Consider the following 24796-nt stretch of genomic DNA (forward strand, 5'->3'; position numbering starts at 1 on the left):
GCGCTCTTCTCCCAGGCTGGGGGCGCTTCAGGTCGCGCTTATCCTACCCTGTTTCCTCTCATTCTGTCTCTATTTAGACTTCTCTTATCTACCAGTTGTCCCCAGTAATGCGGATTGCCTGGTTGGTATTGAAAACAATAGGCACTGGAATTGGGATTCGATTCGAGTTATTTTTATGTTTTTACTAGCATCCCGTTCTTGTGCAAACTATTCAGCTCCCCTCACCCTTAGAATCTCTCATCCCCATCAGGAATCTCTTGGTGTCTGCAATAGAAGAAACACAACTGTCACTCCGAGGTACCCCTCCAGCTTCTCTTGGTAACTTATCTCTCTCTTCTTCCACCTTACGTTGGAAGTACTGCTCGTCAGGTAGGCTCCAGAATGTTTCCAGAAGAATCCAGGTATGCCATTTATATCTCGACTGTGAAGAACATTCCGGAGCCTAACTCCCCACTGCTTTGAAGGCGTCAATTGTGATGTTAGGGCAAAACCAACTTCTGATTCAATAGATATTAGGAAATGCTGGGCAAATGAGTTCACAGGTGATAGGTTCTGAGAGCATCGCTTAGGGAAGTATCCATTTATCTTCATAGAAAACACTGTCATCATCAGGGTGAGCAAAACCGATTTCATAGGCAGGGGGTGGAGTATTAGGCTCCAGTTTTGGGGCCACCCTCAAGCTTTGCAGATCAGGAGCAGTGGACACAACTCGTGGACCCCTAAGTCGAAGAGCTCTTCCAGGGTTTCCTCTGGGCGTCATTGTCCCCTCTGAGCCCACTCGCCTTTTCTGACTGCCTGTGTCGGGCCTCTCTGGTTGGCTAGGCTGTGCCCCCTCAATTCCTGGGGATATTATGATACTGCTGTAAGGGGGTGGTTGCTCCAGCTCTTGGAGATGGTGCTGTGATTGTGAATCCATCACTACTACAGCCTGTTCATAGGTTGGCACCTCAAAAGCTTCATTGATCCTGTGGGAGGAGAAATACGGTCATTAGTGGCTGCCCGAAAGAAGATCCTCTTTTTCTATTCCACTCTTGCAAAAGACCTCTCTAGTGTCTGCTGAGCATTGCTTTTAATGATAGCAGTGACAGGGGAAAGCAAAGTCTATGCTTAAGAAGGGATGGGCACAGAGGGAACAAGGGTCTAGGGTGTCTTTCCATCATCCTGCCCATCTCCCATTAACTCACTGTGCATTGCCCGAGGCCTCTGGATTGTCAGTCTGCCTTGAACTTGGCATTGATTGGAGACACCGTTCCATAACACAGGCCAGGAGGCAAGCGATAAAGCAGAAGCCAGCCAAGCAGAGGAAGAAGTAAGCAACAGGGGCGACATCAGGCTGTATGACCAGTAAAGCCAGCCCCAGGAGGAGGGAGGCACTGCTCAGGAAGAGAAACGGCTGCTTCAGTTTCCCCAACAGCTGCCTTGGCACCATCGCCCCTCCCAGGCACCTGCAGAAAGACACACAGTTGTGTGTTAGCTAGTGATTGGCACTGCAGCAGTGCCAGACCCCAAGGTAAAAATATCATGCTCCTTTATTTGGGTTTCCAGTTTTCAGTCTGAAACCAATCATCTTCGGGGCTTCTGGCGGCTCCATTATTGTCTCTTGGTTATTTGGTATGGAAGGCTGGGAAATTAGTTCAGTTCTGATTCTCAACCCTGTTACTATTCCATGGCACTGCCTGCATTTCTCTCTCTCTCTCTCTCTCTCTCTCTCTCTCTCTCTCTCTCTCTCTCTCTCTTTCTCCCTCTCCTGAACCGCTGAACCTTCTCTTTTAGCTCCCAGCTACCCCATGCAGGATCCAGGGCACCTTGCCTGTGGCTTCAGTGCACACTGGAATGTCTGGAATCCATATGATAGATGAAGCTTTGAGAAAGTCCTCTATTCGTTTTCTTCCCAGCCAGAGGGCCCCCAATATGACCCCGATGGAGAGAGGGAGAGTACTCATTCCTTACCTGTCAGCGTGACGTTTGCTGCAAGTCACAGTTGAGTCAGCCCATGCTCTAGAAGGAGGAAAATGTGAACCCAGACACAACAAGGACACAAGGACACAAACTAAGTGAGGAAGAATCTTAGAAAGGCCTAGGGCAACCACTAGAAATCCTAATGACTACCCCACGTCCTGACCAGTCCTCCTCCCCACAAATCGCTAATCTCAGATTTCAAGTTTCCTGCCCGCACAGAGGCTGGAAGGCTGTTGGGAAAAGACGCCCTTTTTCATCTGAGAAAACAGCAACAGTCAATCTCAAGACAGCTTACATCGGTCAAACACCCTGCCAGTTTCCTGAACTCAGTGCAGCAAGAACTCGCAGACCCTCTCCGCCCACACCAGCCCGACACCCATGGACTGCGCCCCGCCCCCTTGTAGAGGTCCCAGGAGCTCGGGCTCACCTGTCTCGCAGGGACGCGGAAAACCCCTAGCAGACCTGGAACACTGGGGGCAGAAGGCGGAGCCCACTTGCCCCACCCTCTCTTCTGCCCTAATCCTTCCTTCGGGCCTAGTCTTTCTCCACCCCTTTCTCCCAAGACTGACCTCCTGTTACTGCTCCACCTGAGTTTCCCCGGTAAAGCCCTGTCCCCTCCCACTCCCAATGGTCTTTGTACTTAGGACCAGAGTTGGAATTAGTCTTTCCCTCGTCCTACTCAAAACATCTTGGGTGCTAGTCACAATCCTAAGCACAAAGTACTTCCTGAGTTGTTTTGTACTTGTCTTTCCTGAAAGACTGGAGCAGAGACCGTGGCGTATTTACACTGTTGGGTATAAAGAGAGCCGTGGTCGAAATTGGAGTGGCATATCACGCCTCTGCTGCTCTGTCTGTGGATTCTTTGTCTCAGGAAGCGTCGGAGGTATACTCTTGCTTCTCAGAAGGCTTTTCACAAATCCTACTTGTATGTGAAACCTGCTTTGGATTCTGCACTGCGTAACCACATCGTTCCTTTCTCTGCCTCAGCTTTAACCTGATTATTTAGTGTTTTGTGTTTATTTACTGTCATTTTACTTTGAGCATTACAAGAAAAGCGATTCTTTTCAATGTTCACCGAATCCCTGAAAGTAAGTGGATTCTTGCTCCACACCCTTAAATCTGTGCTCTGATCAGGAGCTAGCCCCACAAAGGGCTTCACTGCACCCTGTAGCTCCTGTAACTGCTTTTAATGCTCTGTTTGTGAGTTTGGGCTGTGAGTAAGTGTGAGGGAGGGGAGTGGTCTGCTGTGTCCCAGTGGACTCTATTCCCTCACCTCATTAGCATTAGACAAACCCAACAGAACTAAAGAGACTGGAAATATAATCTAGGGTCCTCAGGAATAGAGAGAGAGGGAAGAAGGGAGGGAAGGAGGGAGGGAGGGAGGGAGGGAGGGAGGGAGGGAGGGAGGGGACAGATATGAAAATGAGAACAAGCCTATCTGAGTTAGTGGTAGGACTTCCTAGGGAGCCTCTGTCCAAGATTCCTCTGGAGGAAAGGATGGGGCATCATGGTAGACTATACTACCCATGTGAGGTATATCTTTATATAAAGTAAGAATTGGGACAGGAAAGACAACCTGTAGTTTTGCTTGTACCCAAGTATTCCTTTCATTGTTTGTACCAGTTTCCTTACTATTCAGCTCATATGGAGAAAGTACGGCTGGAATTCAAATCTAAACCTCAGTTAATAATCCAACAGAAGGAAGCTGTTGAGGAGTCCTCAGTGTACTTTGTTACACAACTGTACTTTGTCTTAAGTTGTGAGTTTGAGGGGGGAAGAGGAATGAGGTAAAAGGCAAAGGCCCGGAGGGTGTGGGATGTCCCGGCTGTGTTCCTGCTGCGGGAACTGGGACCTCTATAGTTTAAGGCTCTTGGTTTACAGAGGAGGAGACTGTAACCTTGAGAACTGCTAACTGTGATATAATCAGCGAGTCTGGATTGTCTGTGTTCTTTAATTCGCTAACCCAGTATTTTGAAATCAATTGCATCAGTTGTCAAGAAGTTATAAACTATTTAAAAGGCAAAGTAAACACGATTGTTAAATATCTTGATATCATTTAAAAGTTTTGTGATTCTAGGCTGTTTACAAAATAGACCATACCCCAGTTGATACTAGTGGACACACATTGCATTGCAGCTTTAAAACATTTTAGAAATTAGGTCACATACATTTCACTTGATGATAAAAGTCTTTACTATAGTAATTTCTGGTTGGGGATCAAACTCAGGTCCTTGCACATACTAAGCTAACACACTGGCCTATAACACACTGATCCTCAGCCCCATTAAGTTATTTATAACATCTATGAAACATATTATGGAGTGGATAGGCTGCAATTCTGTTAACATACTGAAGGTTGTTATGAAGGGTTACTGAAGGGCTAATGGAACAGCCTCCTCGTTCACTTCCATCATTGAAACCGATGCTGGAGGGGATAGCGAGAGATTGCCAAGGCCAGCGTAAGGGAGAGGGGAGCAAAGGAGCAATTGTCGTTGGTTTTTGTTGTTGTGGCCATTGTTTTGCTTTTTTCAAAACAGGGTTTTACTGTGTAGCCCTGGCTGTCCTGGAACTCACTCTGTAGACCAGGCTGGCTTCAAATTCAGAGATTCACCCCTCTGCCTCCCATGTGCTGGACTTAAAGGCCCATGTCACCACTGCCCAGCTTGTTATTGGGTTTTTTGAACAGTGGCAGACACATTCCACTATTAGATGGTAGTGGTGAATTGAGTGTTTCTAAGACTACACAGCACGCTGACCATCTTATGTGTGCTTTCTCCCCGTTTTTATAAATTGGATAATGAATTCTGAGAAGAGGATAAAATAAGTAAGTTTTTATTGAGAGACAAATAGAAAGATTTTATTGCCCTGAATACAAAAAGCCAACACGTTCTTCCCTTTCATCAGCTCTGTGTCCGTGTTAGTTACTTTCTAGTGGCTGTGATGAGACATCTGCTAAATTGGTTTAAGGGAGGTAAAGTTTATCTTGACTAAGGATCTAAGAGAATAATGCTGTTTGTAATGGGAAGATGTGACAGCTGAGCTTGCTCCTATCAGAGTGGATGGGAAGCAGAGAAAGAGGAGTGCCTGCGTTCACCTAGTTTTCAACTTACCCTCCTCTAATTTTAATTCTGTCTGGAACCCAAGCTCATGTGATGGGATAGCCTACAGTCAGGGCAGGTCTTCCCTCTCAGTCTCTTTAGTCCCCAAAGTGTGTCCCACTAATGTCCTAAGAGTTTTAAACCCAGTCAAGCTGACAAAATTTACCATCACAGGATCATTAGACCTTGACTTATCCTCCTGAGTTTCCATTATTCCCTAAGCCCATTAGTCTCACGTCATCTTAGAGAAGTTGGTTAGGGTTCCTATAGCTCTGATGAGCACCATGATAAAAAAAATAAAAATAAAAAGAACAACAACAACAACAACAACAACAACAACCAACAACAACAACAACAAAAAACCCAGCTTGGAGAGAAAGGGTTTATTATATTGGGTTTATTATATCTTACAACTCCATCAGGTCAGACTCCATCGTTGAAGAAAGTCAGGGCAGGGGACTGGAGAGATGGCTCAGTGGTTAAGAGCACTGACTGCTCTTCCAGAGGTCCTGGTTGTTTTCAGCAACCAGGTGGTGGCTCACAACCATCATAATGGGATCTGATGCCCTCTTCTGGTGTGTCTGAAGACAGCTACAATGCACTCAAAATAAATAAATAAATAAATCTTTAAAAAAAAAAAGTCGGGGCAGGAATTCATGGCAGGAAATAAACAGAACTATAGGAGGAGGGCAGCTGGCTGGCTTACTCCTTGCGCATTGATCACCTCACATTGTATACAGCCAGAACCCCTTGCCCAAGTGCAGCACTGCCCACAGTGAGCTGGACTTTGAAGGATATGTTTTGTCCCCAAACCCTACCCTTATTCTTTCTTTCTTTTCTTTCTTTCTTTTTTCTTTTTTCTTTTTTCTTTTTTTTTTTTTTTTGCTCACCACAAGGTGAATAGCCTCCTCTGCCTGAAGCTTTGGCTGCCTTTGCTCAGTCAAAGCAATGGATCTATTGCTGACCAGAACCTTCTGATACCATAAGGCAAGAGCAAATCTTTACGTTCTTTTTGCCTATTTTGTTTTAGTGTGAGAAGGTTGACTCACACATCCTAGATATATAGCTTTGCATAGAAATAATTGATTGGGCCTAAATGAGACGCTGTTTTAAAAAAATGGTCTTGTGGTGAAACCTGTAACTCGACCCTGCTGATAGCAAGATGTCTTCAGGAAATGCTCCCGACTTCAAAGCCACTGTTGTTATGCCAGATGGACAATTCAAAGATATCAGCCTAAGTGAGTACAAAGGAAAATATGTTGCATTCTTTTTTTTTTACCCTCTTGACTTTACTTTTGTCTGTCCCACGGAGATCGTTGCTTTCAGTGATAGAGCAGAAGAATTTAAGAAACTCCACTGCCGAGTGATTGGAGCTTCTGTGGATTCTCACTTCTGTCATGTGGCATGGATTAACACACCCAAGAAACAAGGAGGATTGGGACCCATGAGCATTCCCTTGGTATCAGATCCCAAGCGCACCATTGCTCAGGATGATGGAGTCTTAAAGGCTGATGAAGGTATCTCTTTCAGGGGCCTCTTTATTATTGATGATAAAGGTAGCCTTCACCAGATAACAATAAATGATCTTCCTGTTGGCCTCTCTGTGGATGAGATTCTGAGACTAGTCCAGGCCTTCTAGTTCACTGACAAACATGGTGAAGTGTGCCCAGCTGGCTGGAAACCTGGCAGTGATACCATCAAGCCTGGCATCAATAAGAGCAAAGAGTATTTCTCTAAGCAGAAGTGAGCACTCTACTCATGCTTAAACACATGATGCGCTGTGATCCCAGAGAAGCCTTTCCTACAGAGCTGGGGGTGGTTAGCCTTTCTTCCACTATTGGTAATGGGCAGACCATCTTATGCAGTCACAGAAAACAGCCTGTTAATTTTTTTTTCTTTTCTTTCCTTTTTTTTTTTTTAAAGTATCTATTAAACGTGAGTTCTGTGAAAAAAGAAATGGTCTTGTTTGGTCCTTGGTCAGAAGCCTGCTGGGTAAGGCTCATTATCATTTTTATTCTCCAGAGGATCCAGCCAGTTCAGATAAAGTGAATGAGTTCGAACCAAACAGACCTTGACCTGTTAATTCAGTAGTGCTTTCTTCTTTGTTAATCCCTTACTGCTTCCGCCGAGCTGTAAATCCTCCAACATAGGAGGTAATACATGATCTCACCCTCAGATACAAGGCTAAGTGTTGCACAACATTCACTAGGAAGGAATGACTCCGGCAGCAGGCTTTAGGCAGCCAGTCTAACGCACGAATTCACCAAGCCACAAAAAGCTTTAATGTAATTTGAGAACTTGATTACAGTTGTTGCCCAGTAACAACAACAGAAGTCTTAGTCTAAGGTTAGCACTGAGTTCATTACAAATGGTAACAGAGGTGGAGAGAGACAAACATGTAGCCAGGAGAGCAGGCAGGGGCCTGCACTCTCTAGCATTCCACAGGCCCAAGTAGGAGACTCATGAGTTCCAGGCCAGCCTGAGTGACTCAGTAAGACACTGTATTGAAAATAAAAGTAAACAGACAAATAAAAAGCAGATAGCTGAATGAGTTGCATGTCCATGCATCTCTAAATGCCAGCAAGCAGAAGACCTCAGGGTTAAGTATGCAGTTTTGAGATCGACAAACCTAGTTTCAAATCTCAATTATGTCACTTAAGGAGACTTACAGGACGCTGGATGGGATTACAGAGCATCCGTTTCTAATCTACAAACTTTTGAAAGCCTCTGCTTATCAGTGCTTTCCCACCCTGTGCCTCCCTTTGATTTGGTGAACTGTGGCCAAAGCTAGACTTGAATGCAATGGGTAGAGCTGCGTGAAACCAGCAGAGGGCACCATCTTGTCGATAGAACCTGATTTCAGGGAGGAGCACTTGTTTACATTGTACAGAGCCCCATGCTAACCTCCCCCAGGGCCTACCTAGAGAAGTAACATGTTTGATTTTGGTCTCCAGGGTTCTGGGATGTGGGCGGAATGATAAGACACATAGAATTTAAAAGATGATAAATGATGGTCTGAGAAAGCATCAACGTGTTTGTTAATGAATCAAAAATCCCTTTCTCCAAAATACAGTTCTTTCAGTTCGTTTAAACGGTCTATTTATAGTATGCAACTTATGCATAAGAGATTCATAGTAAAAAAGAATTCTTTCTACCTCCAAACCTCATCAGTTTGCCCAACTGAAGACCATGGACAGGTAAAAAACTGTCCTGAATACATTCTGAAGCCTGCCATTAATATTTATTTTCATTTTGCTTTTTCCGTGTAACTATTCATGGATATTATTTCTGACCTCTGTGAATATACCATTTTATTATTAGAAATAGAGAAAAATGTATAACTAATACATATACCACAAGTTTTTACAATCAGCACTACACTGTATTTGCTTTATCACACGAATATCCATTTTACCCAAATCATCATCTTATTCACTTTTTCAGTGCACTTTAGGTTTTGGTACAGTTCAAAGCAAGCAGACTGCAGACAGCAATACACATCTGCCTAACTACCTCAGCACGAATGAAGTAGAGTTCAGTGTTTATAAGCTCTTTCCTTCTCCCATGAAACAGATTGCTTTTTCAGGCTACTCCCTGACAAGCATACACCTGTAAAACCAAGTGTCAACTCAGATGCAAATCACTCTCTCCCTTAGAAAGTACCTTCTGACCACTTCCCAGTGAATTATACAGGCACGTGTTATTTTCTTTCCACCTCTTTAAATGTTAACATATTACAGCATGAGCCACAAATGTATAGTTAGATTATCTTAAGGGAATCATTCATTTGATCAATGACTTTCCAAATGATAGCCATTTAGAATGCGTTTAAGATTTAATGATCAGTATCTTTTTATATCTGTCTTTATTTGTATTTGTAAATAAGGTAAATTCTTTTTCTCTCTGTAATTTATTCATATTAAAAATGTGGACACTGAAAGTTAATACAGGGACAAAAAATGGAACAGAGACAGAAGGAAAGGCCATCCAGAGACCACCCCACCTAGGGGTCCATCCCGTATGCAGACACCAAACCCTGACATGATTGCTGGTGCCAAGAAGCGTTTGCTGACAGGAGCCTGATTTGGCTGTTTCCTGAGAGGTTCTACCAACAACTGTCTAATACAGATGCAGATACTCACAGCCAAGCATCAGACTGAGCCCAGGGACCCCAATGGAAGAGCTAGGGGAAGGACTGAAGGAGCTGAAGGAGATTACAACCCCATAGGAAGAACAGCATCAACTAACTGGATCACCCAGTCCACCTAGGGACTAACCCACTAACCAAAGAGTACACATGGAGGGAGGTATGACTCCAGATACATATGCAGCAGAGGATGGCCTCATCTGACATCAGTGGGAGGAGAGAAAGGCTGGATGCCCAGCATAGCGGGAGGCAGGAGTATGTGGGTGAGTGCAGGAGCACCTTCATAGAGGTAAATGGGACGGGGGAAGAGGGGCGGGAAGAGGAGTTTGTGAAGGGGTAACCAGGAAGGGGACATCATTTGAAATGTAAACAAATAAAATGATTAATTAAAACAAATTGAACACAGGTGCCCAGATCATCTTGCTTCAGCCTTCCAAGTGTTGGTATTCCAGGCATAAGCTTTCAAAGTGAAGTTTTTGGTAGGTATAGCCGAAATCATCCTACAAAGAAGTTTCAGCACTTTGTATGCTGACTCAGAGAAGTGCCGGCTTCTTCACACACCAAGAAGTGCTAGCAAACTTAGATTCAACAAATGTTTTTATCTTCCACTTGTCATACTTATGCCGTAAGGTGTATGTAACAGCTTAACGTGGAAACTCACTGGCAGGAGCTTATGGTCTGTCGTGGAAGGATGGGCAGCTCTAAAGTCGTGTATGAAATAATAAATGTTGGAAGGAAGGTGCAATGTGCTACTGTGGGTCAGAGGAGGAACTGAGTTCTGGGAAGGGTGGAGCCCCAAAGAGGGTTTGCTCACATTTCTTTTATGGGTGTCTTAGTTATTTCCATGGAGTAGGAAATAAATAATTGCTTTGTCATTTGATGGTAATTAGTCAATAGGTATTGATCTAATAACTCATAATCTTCTAATCTTTTGATTTCCCTCCTCCTACATCTACATTTTTTTTTTTGAGACGGGGGTTTCTCTACGTAGTCCTAGCTGTCCTGGAACTGCTATTTAGATTAGCCTGGCCTCAATTCTGCCTCTGCATTCCAAGTGCTCATATTAAAGATGTATGTCACCATGCCTTCCCACTTTATTTCTTAAGAGATGGCAAGACTCTGGAATCATGTGGACTTAGATGTTAGTGACTGATTTCAAGCTTACACTCAACAAATAAACATGTAAATAAGTAAAGACATTTCCCATGAACAGTACACAGCAATTACAGTTCAACTGGCAGCACCCAAAGCCCATTCAGGTGTTTCTGAAATGTTTCAACATGTAATTTCCATGTTCATTAATCTATTACAAATATAATCCACTAATACAACATTTTAAATAAATAAGTAAGTAAACAAATAAATAAAAGAGTCGATCAGATCCAAGCCAATGGTTTTAGTTGTCCTTAAGTTCATTGAAGAGACCCTGTACCCTTGAATGAGAGGCGTGGGGTGAGGAAGCAGGAGTTCCATTGGCCTGACAAACCTCCACTGACCTCTTACTCCAGGGTCTGAAGAGCTCTTATTATTGTCTCTGCCTATGAATAATGGCGAATAGAGAAGGACTGCAAATCTCTCCAGAAGGAAAAAGATGGTTGATGGGTCCTGAATCCTGGTTTTCCATAGACTGTCGTGTTCTCAATCTTCTGGCCTCCCCTGAGACATCAGCTCCTTGAGTGTGCACTTGACTTTTATACTTACTGATTTTCCCTTCTCCTCTGACTTGTTTTCTCCAAGTTTTTGCTACCTCCACCATCTCCCTTTTTCCCCTTTCAAAAACTTTGTTTCCTTTCGTTGAGATAATTTACTCAGTTTGTTTTTATGCTTCCAAGACCAGGAACATAATCTCAAAGAATTACGAAGGATTTCAATGTGAAGATGTTGGCCTGTGTGCCGGAGGCTTTCCGCTGAGACCTCTGGCCTGACTAGGTGCGTGGGTTCAGGAGAAGTGGAGAGAACTCAGGCAGGGAGGGGGACTGCTTTCTTGGCCTGAGCTGCTGGTGCTGCTCCGCCTCCATTTCGTTGCTGCAGCTTCTGGGCCTGGCTGAGCCAGCAGGCACTGACTAGCACAGACAGGGGTGCAGGGGAGCTTCTGGCAGCATTTCCAGAAGAGCAGATCTCTTTCCCAAGCGGCAGTGTTAGAGCTCTTATGACAGAAGCTCTCAGACGATCGAATAATTCCTGAATACCTTTAATCTTTCTGAATAGGATTCTTTTTTTTCCCCCTTAGGGTTTTATTGCTGTGAACAGACACCATGATCAATGCAAGTTTTATACAACATTCAATTGGGGTTGGCTTACAGGTTCAGAGGTTCAGTCCATTATCATCAAGGCGGGAGCATGGCAGCATCCAGGCAGGCGTGGTGCAGGAGGAGGTGAGTTCTACATCTTCACCCAAAGGAAGCCAAGAACAGACTCATCATCCTCAGGCAGCTAGGAGAAGGGTCTCCAAGCCCACCCTACAGTGACACACTTCCTCCAACAAGGCCATACCTCCTAATAGTGCCACCCCCTGGGCCCAGCATATGCAAACCATCACATTCCATTCCCTGGCCTCCATAGGCTTTCAAACACATGTGTCTATGGAAGCCATACCTAAACTTAGCATAATAAAAAAGTATTTTTACTTCAACTTCCATAGTTTATAGCAATATCAACAATATTAAAAGTCCAAAGTTCAGTCTCTTCTGAGATCCATCCAATCACTCAATTGTAATCTAAAAGACAGGGGACCTCTGGGCAAACTCCGCCATCTCCATGTCTGATGTCAAAGCGGTCTTCAGATCTTCAACTCCTTTTTCATCTTCGTTGACTGCAACAAACTCCTTTCTCCTGAGCTGGTTCCACTCCCAGTTAGCAGCTTTCCTCAGCAGATAGCCTGAGGCTCTGATATCTTTCACATCTTTGGGTCTCCAAGGCAGCTTGTTTCAATGCCTTGGATCCACACACGGTCCTCCAAAGGGCTGGCTTCACTTCTCCAACTCTGTCCTCTGTAGCTCTCAGGTTGAGTCACTCCACTGCCTCAGCTGTTCTTGATGATCATCCCATAGTGCTGGCATCTCCAATACACTGAGGTCTTCCGTTGCAACTAGGCTTCACCAGTAGCCTCTCACAGGCTCTTTTCTAGGTGCCAAGCCTCAACTCCTTTGACCTCTTTGGTCCTGGGCCATCAATTGCAGCTGAGGGTGCACCTTCACCAATGGCCTTCCATGGCCTCTCACAGTGCCCAGCCTCAGCTGTTCTTCATGACCCCTTCATGCCTTCAAAACTGGTACCACCTGGGTGACTCTTACACACTCAAAGTCCAGCCACAGCACAAGGTACAACCTTGACATCTCTGGAACATAGCTTTCAAAAAACACTTCTCTGAGATTCCACTTCAGTGATCTTGATCTCCTTCTTAGCTCCAGCTAACCAGCATCAATTGTCTCCTTCTCCTTTGAATATGAAGCCAGAGACACATGGCCAAAGCTGCTGAGTTCTGCTGCGTGTAGGAGCTGGAACATGGCCCCCTTGTTCTATTACACTGTCACTAGCTTCCTCTTTTCCAACTCCTTCACTGCCTAAACTTGGCTGTCTTGGATCTCACTCTGTAGATTGACCTTGAATTTAGAGATCTGTGTGCCTGTCTTGGGGATTAAAGGTTTGTACTAAGTTGCCTGGAGCTAACTTAGCTGGGTGGGATCTTGCTCCCAGGTCATTACTCCCTAGGATTCTTAAATACAATTTTGGGATGGGTGGGTCAGTGTCCGATAGCAGGTGCTTCCTATGGGTTTGGTCTGAGCACTTGGGAATACTTCATCTACATATTTGTGCGTGTGGTCCTGTTTCTATGTGATAAGCCTACTAAACCTGTGGTTACATCCTCACCTGTAAAGGAGGAGCTGGGGCATTGCCCTACTTGACTGATCTGTCTCAAACTTCTCTACTGGGGGTTGTGGGGGGGGCTGTAGCTACATGAGAGGGGCCTGATCTTCTAGGAGACTGGAAATAATCCTGCTATCCCTTAGGGTCATCCGGGGATTTGACCTATCTCGACCACGAATCAGGGTACCTTTCACGGCCCACCACCCCACATGACAATAGAAACAATAAGCCATTTCCGAGGCCATGTGAACACATATTTGCAATCTTTGAAACTAACCTTGCATGGTTGTGCAGGAAGAGATATGGAGCACTTTAGAATTGTAATCTCCTTACATGTTTTCCTGATTTTTTATTTTAACGTTTTGATATATTACTATATATTCATGTGGTACAAATGCTTTGATACATGTATATACTATGGAAAGATTGCAGTACGTTTATTAACATCACCTATGAAAATAGTTAATGTAAATTTCTTTTGCAAGTTGGAAATAAATCTAGCCATTACATTATGCAAGAGGATTTGAAAAGACATTCTTACCTCTACCCACCCATCTCAAAATTTTTAACCCAGAATTGTTCCTGTCCAAAGGAAAGATAGGGACAAAAAAATGGAACAGAGACTGAAGGAAAGGCCACCCAGAGATTGCCCCAATTAGGGATCCATCCTATCTACAGACACACCAAACCCCTACACTATTGCTAATGCCATGAAGCGCTTGCTGACAGGAGTCTGGTATGGCTGTTCCCTGAGAGGTTTTGCCAGCACCTGACCAATACAGATGCAGATACTCACATACAATGATCAGACTGAGCCTAGCAACCCCAGTGGAAGAGCTAAGGGAAGGCCTGAATGAGCCGAATGGGGATTGCAACCCCATAGGGAAAACAATATCAACTAACCGGACCACCCAGCACTCCCAGGGACTAAACCACCAACCAAAGAGTATACATACATGAAGGGATCCATGGCTCCAGATATATATGAAGCAGAGGATGGCCTTATTTGGCATCAGTGGGAAGGAGGCTCTTGGTCCTGTGGAGTCTTGGTCCAGCATAGGGAGATGCTGGAGCAGTGAGACAGGAGTGGGTGAGTGGGTACAGGAGCACTTTCATAGAGGCAAAGGGGAGGTGGAAAGGGGGGATGGGATGTGGGGTATGTGAAGGGGAAACTGGGAAAGGGATATTATTTGAAATGTAAATGAATACAATGATTAACAAAAAGGACATTCTTTCTGCTGATGGCCTGTTGTTTAGCATAAATGTTGTAGCCTTTGGTCAATATCTTCCCAGTCTTCCTCACCTCTGCCCTGTCCTGCTGTAACCACTTTTCTACTACACATAAGACTGATATTCAGACTCTTCTTTATATTTCTTATTGTTTTCCTTTCTCATCCACCTACCCATCCATCCATCCATCCATCCATCCATCCATCCATCCATCCATCCATCCATCCATGCACCCACCCACCCATCCATCCACCATGCACCCACCTACCCACCCACCTACCCACCCATCCATCCACCCACCCACCCATCCATCCTCTTTCCTTTCCTTCGATCAGTTTCATACTATACAGACCACGGCAGCCTGAAAGTGACAATTCTGTTGTCCCTAGCCTCTCAGGTGTGGTGATTACCATTGTGTACCAAAACGCCCAGCTTGACTTTTAGATTCTCCCTGTGAGACCATGTAGTGCTTTTATGTGCCTTTGTACCCAGCTCATTTGAATTGTTATATTGTCTTCCAGGTTCATTCATGCTTTGCAAGAGTAAGTTCTTTCTGTTTTAGGGCTGGGTAGCATTGCATTATAATTACATCATGTTTCATTTATGTAACTATTAGTAGACATTTATGTTGATTCCCTTTCCTGGCTGCTGTGGACAATAGTGCAGTGAATGTAGCTAAGCACATCATTTTGACACACTGATTTCAGTACTTTTGTACATGTATCTAAGAGTGCTACTGCTAGACTACATGGTAGCACTACTTTTAAGTTTGTGTGAGAAACAGTCATTTAACTTTTTTCAAATGACTGTACTAATGGTGGCTACTCTTTCTGGCAAACCTAGGGGAAGGGTGGGAAAAGAGACAGACCAGATAGAAAAATCCAAGCTCCAGTCTCTTAAGGGGAAGAAGGTTTTAAGTAGATGGCCTGTTGTTTATCTCAGCAGTATTCATGAAAATCTTAAAATTTGTTTGTACAGGGCCTGTTCACTTCTCTATTGAGCAGATGTGTACACATTATTGTCAGGAGTTATGCTAGTTAATTCCAATGGTCAACTTGATGATATCTAGAATAACTTGGAGAGACTGGCCTCTGAGCATGTCTGTGAAATTATTTTGGTTAGGTTGAGATGGGAAGATTTGCCCACGTGGTTGGCACAATTCCCTAAGCTGGGTTCCTGGATTGAATCAAAGGGAAAAAGTGAGCTGAACATGAGCATTCATTTCTCTTTTCTTTCTGAATATGGGCAAAAAGTAACGAGCTGTTTTAGGCTTCAACTACCCTGACTTCTTTATCATACTGGACTGAACCTCAAATAAACCCTTCCTTTCTTAAGTTGCTTTTATTCAGGATATTTTATCACTGCAACAATTTTTTAAAAAATTAATTTTAACTTTATTTGTTTATTTATTTATTTATTTATTTATTTATTTATTTAGGGTCTACTGCTCCTGGGCCACTATGTGCCTTATAGTTCCTGAGAAACCAAGGCACTCCCTTAGGCAGTGGAATGTTCAGACCACCTTGAGTTTTTATGCATGCTCCCTAAGAAGTCAAGAAAGCATGGAAGGTTGATAAGAAAGTTGGTCTTAGACATTACTATTGTGTACCCTGCATAGCTTGCAGATGTCACTGCATCCTGGCAAATACAACTATAGTGATCTTGATATTTGCCACTATATTTTATTCCTGATAAGGGCATAAAATCTGATTGCCTAGGTCTTGCTGTGATCCCGATAGACCGAGTACGGTTTAATTTCTCACAGGTTATATCAGGTAACCTTGGCCCAGTAAGTAAGCATAGGCACTTACAGTGAGGGATCTTATAAACTGACATTTCTTCATTTTTTTTATCTGTTTAAGATCATATTAAATTATTCTGTTGTCATATTTAATATGTAAACTACTGCTATGCAATTTTACGTTTGTGTGAGGGCCTGTGCGTGCCACAGTGCATGTTGTGTCTGTGGACTGGAGTGTTTCAGAAGACAGGATGTTTTCTTTTTTCACTATGAAGGTTCTAGGTATTGCGCTCAGGTCATCAGACTTGGCACTTAGTACTTTTACCCACTGGGCCAAAGTTATTCCTAAAATTCTACAGTCCCTATCGCCTGGGCATCTCTGATGCATACAAAGCTTCTCATTGTTTTTGCCTTGACCTTGTGTTGTAAACATTGGAGATCTTCATAGTTTTTATTTTATGTGAACTATACATACTAAAGACTCCTTTGTAGAAGGAAATAGTCCATCTAAGATGTACTTCAGGTGTTACACAACAATGAACCTGGGTAAAGATGATTTTAGCTTCCAGAAGACGCATAGAGCCAAGACAAGAAGAGAAGGGAAGGGAAAATGACAGGAAGTGACAGGGGCAAATGAGAAAAAAAAAATGAGAAAGCCAGAGGGAACGAGCAAAGGGAGGCTGGCAAAAAGGCCTAGCCTGATTGAAAGCTGTGACCCCGGTTCCAATCAGGTGTCCAAGTGTGGGTTCGGCCTCAGAACAGTCTTCTCACATAGTTAGTATGATATCAAAATGCAGACATTTCTGATTACTGAAGAGTACGGAATACACAGAAGTGGGGATTTAGGCAAATAAATGGTGGAGAGGGGTGTGGAAGAGCTGAAGAGATGTAGGTGGGAACAGGCATTACAGCAGAGTGCACAGAGGCTCACTGTATTCTCATGATCTTGGAATGATGAAAGATTAAACAACATCTGAAGGTCACAAGACCAGAGACTACCTTGCTCTGGTTCTGAACTCAGATCTGAGCACGGCTGAATGTTTTCCTGGTTGCCTCCACTATTCAGTTTTAGGATCCCAGCCCTTCTTCTCTCCTTGTTCCCCTGGCTGGTCAGAGACAGTAAATGCCAAGCTGATTTGTTGCTGCCAAGTCTACTGAGTTTAGTTTCCTGTCTTTGATAAACAAGAGGAAAGGGAGACTGTTTCCTGCACCTACCCCACTGTTGCCCCAGTTTGCTCTGGGGAGCAAGGAAGGCTGTGAATCCAGAAAGAGCTCTTTTTGCCCAATCTCTGGAATGGGCAACATGTGATCACAGGATCATGGTACCCCAACACCAGCTAGGCAGACACAGACCCAGAATTGTTGTCTAGTGGCATCGGGTTTATTTACGGGAATGCAGAGCTTAAGGTTTTTCAAGAGGCACTTGGGAGGCACAGACGTAAAGGCAGCCACAGCTAAAGGTGGACTCTTGTTTCAACCCCCAGGGTCACAGAAGACAGCTTCATCAGATGGAGATGTCAAAGTTTATGTTCTAAGGCAATCTTAAAGTCTGGCATTCAGGGTTGGAGGCACAGGGCCCATCCACTTCTCTCCTAGATAGAGAAAAATCACAGATGTTTATACATGGTTATAAGACAGGGTGGCAGTGGGAGATGGTTCTGGAAGCCTCGGGACCTTCTAGGACCTGCTTGGCTTCAAGGTCTAGAAGGCTTCCTTCTCCCCTTCCATTTGACCTTGATCTGCACCAACTAAATGTAAGGCTTCCCTGTTAGAAATACCAGAACCTTTTATTGTAGCTGTTAAGGGCATGTGATACAATGGGTGTTGGGCTGGGGTCAAATGGTAAAGGGAATGAAAACCTGAACTTACCTAGCAGGTAAGCTAGCAACTCCATGCGGTCAGACCCAAATAGCATGTAGGTTTTACCATCCACATGGGCAACAGTGGTGGGCAGCCCAAAGGCCTGGAGAAAACAGTGAATAGGAGGGAAGGTGACAGAGCAGGTGCTTATAAGACTGAGGTACACAAGACAAAGCAAATAAAATGTCTGCTAAGAGACTCGTTGGCCTCAGGTATTCTCGTCTCTGCCTATGTGGCACATAGATTCTTATTTTTAAAAACCACCATCCTTTCCTTCCTTGGCTAGGCTTAGGGAGGAAGGGAGTGGATGAGGTGTTTAGGAAAGCTCAGGAGGACTTAGGATGGGGAGAAGGCAGCTCACAGGAGCGTGAGCAGCTACGGCAACATGACTTCTCTATCTTTAAACAGGGACTGGGAATACACATGTAGCTGCTTACCCCATATTTGCAGGCTGCCCCAGTGGTCTCCCTGAGCTTGTTCTTCACCAGTTCAGTGGAGATCTTCTTCAGAAGGTGTTGGGCTTGCGCTGTGGACATTCCGGCCTTCTCTGCTGCCTGGGGAGACAAGGGAAGTGCATGCAGCAGAGACTGCACTATGGGGGTGGAAGAAAACACTATTCTTTTCCTTCTTTCTTCTAAAGGTTTCCTGGAAAGATCTTTGACTAGTTACAAGTAACTTGTTATCTAACCTAGTCAAGACAAATTGTCTACTTTCCCAGTCTTTAGAAAAGTGGAAAAAGCAGAAGGCAAAAAGAGATCACAGCCACAGAAACTGCACCAGAGACCACCTAGCCTCATTTTCCATTTCACAATTAGGACACAGCACCCAACAGCCATCTACTACTTGCTTAGAGGCACGGAGTTTGTCAACAGCCACATTAAACGCCATATCCCTAAAATCCAAGCCCAGAGTGTTTTCCCCCCTGTGCCTCAGAATTGCTACCAGTCTCAGGATAGGTTCTGAGTCCTTCAGAATTTCCTGAAGATTTTTGGAATAGAGTCATGGCTACAGCTATCTGCTTGGCTTCCAGACAAGGAGAAGGCTTCTGATTAGAATGCACATTCAAGTTTAGAATTAGTGGCATTTCAACCCAGAGGACCTAGTCAGAGTCTCAGTGTGAAGGTCATTCCCTAATTGATGACATCAGTCTTTCTTGAGGATGACAACCGGCACTCATGACTATGCCGGTGTACAGCCTAGGTTGAGAAGCTGCAACTTGACTTCCTATGAGCCACTGTTTCTAATAGTTAAATGAGAGAGTAGTTGAGCAACAGGGAAATGGATAAGCCACTGAAAGAAGTGGCTTGTTAAAAATATCTAGTAAATACTACGTAAACACAGACTAAACACACACACACACACACACACACACACACACACACACACACACACACGTAAGTATATGCCTTTAGAAACCAGGTATAGACACTAGAGGAAAGTCTAGCCATTCATTGCATATCTAGCTTAGGAGTGATTTGATGTCTCATGTATTAAGACAATATGTGTCAAGTATCATTTGTATACAGGAAAAAAAAGATCATTTTCAGCTTCTTGACTTAATTCCAAAGAACATCAAACTTTTCAAGCCCCATCCCTGTCTGGCATGCACTCTGTGTTTTTGAGCACTTTTCATTTATTTCTCACTGAGCGTCTGTTTAATTCTCACTTGTCAGTTATCTTTTTGTCTGTGTGAAGTCTCCTGCTTTGTAACAGGCGTACAGTAGTGGAGCTTGTGTTGGGAATCCCTGGAGGATTGAGAACAGAAGGCTCCATCCTTCCCCATCTAAGGGTCCCACTTGGTCTTCCCCTTCTCACGCTGACTCACGTCACCAAACCCGTTTTTATTCATATGTCATCCACAGTAGACATTTTTGTGGTTGTGGCTGGGGATTGAACTCGGGGACTCAAACAGATTAAGCATGCACTGTGCTTTACTTGACAACTGAGCTACAACCCTAGCCCACAGAACGTCCTCTGTATTCTAACTTTACAGTAATCTGTCCCCTCAGACACAGACTTCCTTCCTGAATAGTTAAGAACCTTTTTTTGTTCTCAGATTCCCTGTGACAGTAGCAGGGTGGTCCAGTCCAGACACTCACAGACAAAATGCTCTGGGACTCCGTGATATCTTCATCCTAAGAAGAAGAGAGCATTTAGCCAGAAGGAAATATCAAAGGGACAGGTATGACAGCAGGATCCTCTTTCTGGAAATTGCCCTGGGCAAGGTCAGAATGTCTAGCTCCTGTCCCTTCCCTGCAGGATTCAGAGGCCAGCCCTTACTCGAGACCAAATGCGCATCCACAGCTCTCTGGACACCTTCTCCAGCATCTCTGGTTGCTCCATGCTCACCGCGGTGAGGAAGCGCATGGCATTTACAGTTCCTGTGGGGCAGAGGCACGTAGAGCAAAGATTCTTATTCCTCATGGAGGACCAGCTCATCCTTACTTCATACATGTCCCCAAGCTCAGTCACCTGCAGTCTGTATCCAATCCCAGTTCCTCATAATGGATTTTCTCAGTCATTGTTTCTGCCCATCCCTCACTTTTGGCTAGCTGACGCTGGGTTCCCCACAAAGCTCTCCTAAGAAAGCCCTGGCTGGTCTGTTCTCCACTAGATTCCCCCAATGTTTCTGACCTTATTAATTTATTAATTAATTAATTAATTTATTTATTTATTTATTTTTATTTCCTCTGAAACTAGAGTTATAGACAGTTGTGACCCACCATGTAGGTCCTGGGAAACAAATCAGGTCCTCTGGAAGAGCAGCCAGTGCTCTTAACTGCTGAGCCATCTCTCCAGCCTCCTCCTCACCTTTCTTAACATGTTCACCAAAGAAATTCTTGGGGACGCTCATGGGAATCTGGAAGAGCTGCTTCAGGAGAGGAATCTCTTTGAGTATGTACTGGCCTTTGTGGGGAACCATAGCTGGTGGTTGGTTTCCTGGCAGAGGAGAGTTAAGACAACTGGTGAGAGAGAACATGAGTGTCTCAGGCTTGGGGAACCCCTCCCATAGAAGGCAAAAGCTTAGTCTGAGGTCTGCATGCTCAGTGAAGGACACGCCCCTCAGGCCACAGAAAGCAACCCTCCTTGCCCAGTGAAGGCGACTTCTCCATGCTTACCACTATCTTTCATGATCCCAGCGAGTAAAGCCGGCCGCAACTTCAGCTTGATATTCCAGAGGTGTTGGTATCTGCATAGGACCTACAGGTGCAGAGATAAAGGGAGCCTGTGTGGCATTTGGAGAGGACAAATGGCTTAAGTGGCTTACAGGGCTGTCTCCTGGCTCTAAGTGCAGCGCAGGGACGGCTACTGCACACTGGAGTGCTTGATTTAAAAGGACAAAACTCTCAGGTCTTTGAAATAGATACCAGAATGCTTACTCCAGTGTATGGTTTTCATCCTGTAGAACACCCTAGCACCCCTGATCCTCTCCCCGAACTTGACCTAGCTTCACTGGCGTCGCCCCTGCTCTTTCTAGGGTCTGTGGAAAGAGAATATTAGACTTTAGGATCAGGACCTTACTTGGAGGAGTCACGGTCCGTTTAAAAGCACAAAGTGAACCTCCACCCGGGTACGGTCTGAACCCTGTTCTAACTCTGAGGACATTTCCAGGAATTTCTGTAGCCTGGTGACCAGTGCCTCACTGTGCACTCGCCTCGCAGGCCACAGCCAAACCCCCTCTCCCCCGCGTCACCTCAAAGCCCAGCCAGGAGTAGGGGGACAGCACATCGTAGAACAGTTCCAGGACGCGCGGCGCCGGCCCCATACTGTAGTGGAGAGAGAAGCGAACGTGAAGCCGCGGTCTGCTGAAGCGCTATAGGGTCAGGAGCAAGCAGCCAATCGCAGTCTGCTAATTGCAGGCGGGTCCGCTAGGGGCCCTAGTGCGCAGCCTCCGGGAGGGACCCCGCCCCACGGGGCGGGCCTAGGGGTGTAGCACGGTGAATGAAAAAGGCAAAGTGCAATAAGGAGAGCAGAGTCTCTTGATTGCTCTGGAACTTTAATCTCTCAAGCAAGATGGCAATGCACAAGATTCCAAATTTGCATTTGCATGAGGTTTAAAGACCAGCAGTGTGGATATTCCGAATTACATTTTTTTTTGTTTTTGTCGTATTACTTTTTCAGAGATTAGAACAATGTTTGGAATGAATTTGACAGTCGACATAGTGGTCTTTTCTTATCTTCATCCTAAACATTACAGCACACTTATGGGATGCCTGAAATTGTAGATGACACAATATCCACATACTATGATTTTTTTCTATACATAGATACAAATTAGGCACATTAGGAATGAATGCTAGAAGAACCATGACATATCATACTAAAAATTTGTGCTTTATTATAATAAAAGTGTTACTTGAACATAGGTATTTCATCACTACAGCACTTGATCTGATAACGGAGTGGTCGCAGAAAGGGAGGTGGGTAGTGTATACAATGTGGTCACATTGAACAAAAGGATAACTTGCATCCTAAGAGGGAAGGCACGGGGCTTCATCTGCTACTACTATTATTTATTTATTTATTTTGAGATGGGGTCTAGATTTGTAGCCTTGTCTATCCTGGAATCATATACTATTGTTATTAGCTATTATTAAAAGTTTGGGCATTATAGATGATATGGGGGGGGAAACAACAAAAATATATCCCTTTTTTGTCTGTGGAGGTGGTTTAGTGGGTCAACTGTGTAACTGTGTTGACCTTAATTTTGATCTGCAGAGTACACATGATGCTGTGTTTAGTAGCAGTCATCTGTAATCCCTACTGTGAGTTAGGAGAGTCTTGAAAGCTCCCTGGCCACCTACCTTGGCATATATACTGCTTTATACCACAGAATCTTGTTTAAACAAGGTGGAAGACAAGGATAGACCTCCTCATGTGGGGTGCCCACATTCTCATACTCAAACAAACATACTTACCACATACTCACTGATTAAAAATATATTTACTTTGATTTTCTCACATCGCTCTATGGCTTAGAGTCATACCTAGTGTTAAAAGAAAACTTTAGACAACTTAGAGTACTTTTGGGCAAAGAACGCTTCAGACAGTCCTCAGCATCAGGAGGGGTTTAGAAAGTGCCACTCTGCACGGTGGGCGGTCAATATTTACAGACAGACAGAAAGGTTGATTAAGGTTCAGAAATAGCTGGTCATGATGAAGAGTTGGCTGTACTAGGACATGATCATCTGATGGTTGACTACCTGTGCTTCATTAAACTTAGTTGCTTAAAATTGGTTGAAACCCAGCTACTTGTTGGGAAACTCCTAAATTGTCTCACTTAATTTCTTCAATAAATTACACTGCAGTTCTTTTAATAGAAACTTGAGGTACAGAGATAACCTTCAGTTACTGCTGGAGACACTGGCTATGTGCTTATTCAGTTGACCCTTAGACACTGCTGAGAGCTGCTAAAACAGAGTATTAAAATTATATAAGGTAGTCAAAGGACCCACAGAAGGACTAAACATAATAATAATTACTAGACACTGGAGGATATAGGGAAAGGTTGGTGTTTATAAATGAAATTTTCATCTTCTTATGTAACTAAGAGACAATGCTTATATTTGAAACCTCAATAAACAGAGCCATAAATTATTCTCAGAAAAGCTTTAAATAAAGTGCCCTTTCAATTTAGCAAAAGGTTCATTATTCAATCAATGGATTAGCATGAGAGGTTTTAGTAAAATATAATTGGGTACATATACCACAGTTAAACTGGGAGCATCAAATACTCAATTGTTTAAGACAAATGGGTGAAGTAGCTGAGACAGTTACAGATAAACACTTGATAAACATCTGGTATGATGGGCAGCATGGATAATTGTAATATGTCTGGCAAAATCTAGTGGGTAGGAAAAATAAGTAAATGTAATCAGTGTTGATTTCATATTCACAAGTTGATTTTAGCAATCTGAAAGAAGCCTTCAGGAAAGGCTACGGCAAGCAAGTGAGTTTTCTGGAGACAGACTACCATTCTGCATGGCTAGGATGGGTACACTTTGGAGAGGTGTGGCCACGGAGACTTAGTCCCAGGATCGGTTCTTGGCTGCTGATGTGCCTTTCCTACCACTATTAACATAAGCTAATGGTTCCTGAGCATCAGCCCACCCTGTTGGGCAATTTTCCAGCAGATCAATATGAAGATGTACTTTCATATAATAGTGCTGTTTAGATGTATTCATGACTTTATAGAACTCCTGATTTGATTCATCATAATTTTAGGAAGAAAGTTTAAGGAGATTGTTTTAGTTATTTTGCCAGAAAGATGCAATAAAGTTAAAATCAAGAATAGAATGTCCTCCCTCCTCATAGAATAGTAAGTAAAAGCTGCATCATAAGGAATACAATCAGTTTTCATAAATTGCACTAAAAAGAGAAGTAGGCTTGGGACAGATTTGTGATCAAGGAAAACATTCATTCTAGGCCAGGTCCAAGGATAAAACCACAGGTGTCCACCGTAATGAAGCAGACCATGTGAAAGTGTTTTGAATTTATAATGAACCTATGGAATGAAATATTGCTTTCAACTTACTACTGACATCCTTCTGTAATTCCCCTTTTGTGTAACATTTTATCTATGAGGTAATCTTATAAAGAACTTTTGTCTAAGAAGGTATGAAAAGACTAAGGAAAAAAATAACTTATGGCTGTTGGGGCTCTGTTCCATCCATCAAATGTGTCTGTCTGTCAGCATGTGTGTATATATGTATATAAAATATGTACATATGCACAATATGTATATAAGTCTGTTGTCTACATGTATGTACATGCATATGTATATAGATATATATGTATATATATAAGTATGAATGTGCACTTGTGAAATTGATGAAATAGGTGGTTGGGCCCAGCTGCTGAGTGTGTGTGTGTGTGTGTATGTGTGTGTGTGTG

At 43.8% G+C, this 24796-nt stretch overlaps 3 protein-coding genes across 5 annotated transcripts; 1 reads left to right on the forward strand and 2 right to left on the reverse strand.

The window, feature by feature from the left end:
• Positions 1 to 150: 150 nt before the first annotated feature.
• Tmem139 (transmembrane protein 139) lies at positions 151 to 2522 on the reverse strand. Of its 3 annotated transcripts, XM_032906664.1 has the most exons (4): positions 2387 to 2522; positions 1951 to 1998; positions 1185 to 1445; positions 151 to 965 (listed from the first exon to the last, which is right to left on the reverse strand). In XM_032906664.1, exons 3-4 carry the CDS (start codon positions 1427 to 1429, stop codon positions 566 to 568), a joined length of 645 nt encoding a protein of 214 aa, XP_032762555.1. In that variant the 5' UTR covers positions 1430 to 1445; positions 1951 to 1998; positions 2387 to 2522; the 3' UTR covers positions 151 to 565. The 3 variants fall into 3 exon arrangements, with proteins under 3 accessions (XP_032762555.1, XP_032762557.1, XP_032762556.1); XM_032906666.1 differs by lacking the exon at positions 1951 to 1998; XM_032906665.1 differs by lacking the exon at positions 2387 to 2522 and having other exon boundaries at positions 1951 to 2353.
• Positions 2523 to 6219: 3697 nt separating this feature from the next.
• Positions 6220 to 6807, forward strand: LOC116902867 (peroxiredoxin-1-like). Its single transcript, XM_032905197.1, has one exon. It carries the CDS (start codon positions 6220 to 6222, stop codon positions 6694 to 6696), a length of 477 nt encoding a protein of 158 aa, XP_032761088.1. The 3' UTR covers positions 6697 to 6807.
• Positions 6808 to 17401: 10594 nt separating this feature from the next.
• Gstk1 (glutathione S-transferase kappa 1) lies at positions 17402 to 21764 on the reverse strand. The gene is made up of 8 exons (XM_032906669.1): positions 21597 to 21764; positions 21022 to 21103; positions 20714 to 20842; positions 20183 to 20283; positions 20002 to 20037; positions 18340 to 18456; positions 17912 to 18005; positions 17402 to 17634 (listed from the first exon to the last, which is right to left on the reverse strand). The coding sequence occupies exons 1-8, from the start codon at positions 21666 to 21668 to the stop codon at positions 17585 to 17587; spliced, it is 681 nt and encodes a 226-aa protein (XP_032762560.1). The 5' UTR covers positions 21669 to 21764; the 3' UTR covers positions 17402 to 17584.
• Positions 21765 to 24796: the final 3032 nt, after the last annotated feature.

Source organism: Rattus rattus, chromosome 6, assembly GCF_011064425.1.
Source record: "Rattus rattus isolate New Zealand chromosome 6, Rrattus_CSIRO_v1, whole genome shotgun sequence".
Classification (NCBI taxonomy): Eukaryota; Metazoa; Chordata; class Mammalia; order Rodentia; family Muridae; genus Rattus; species Rattus rattus.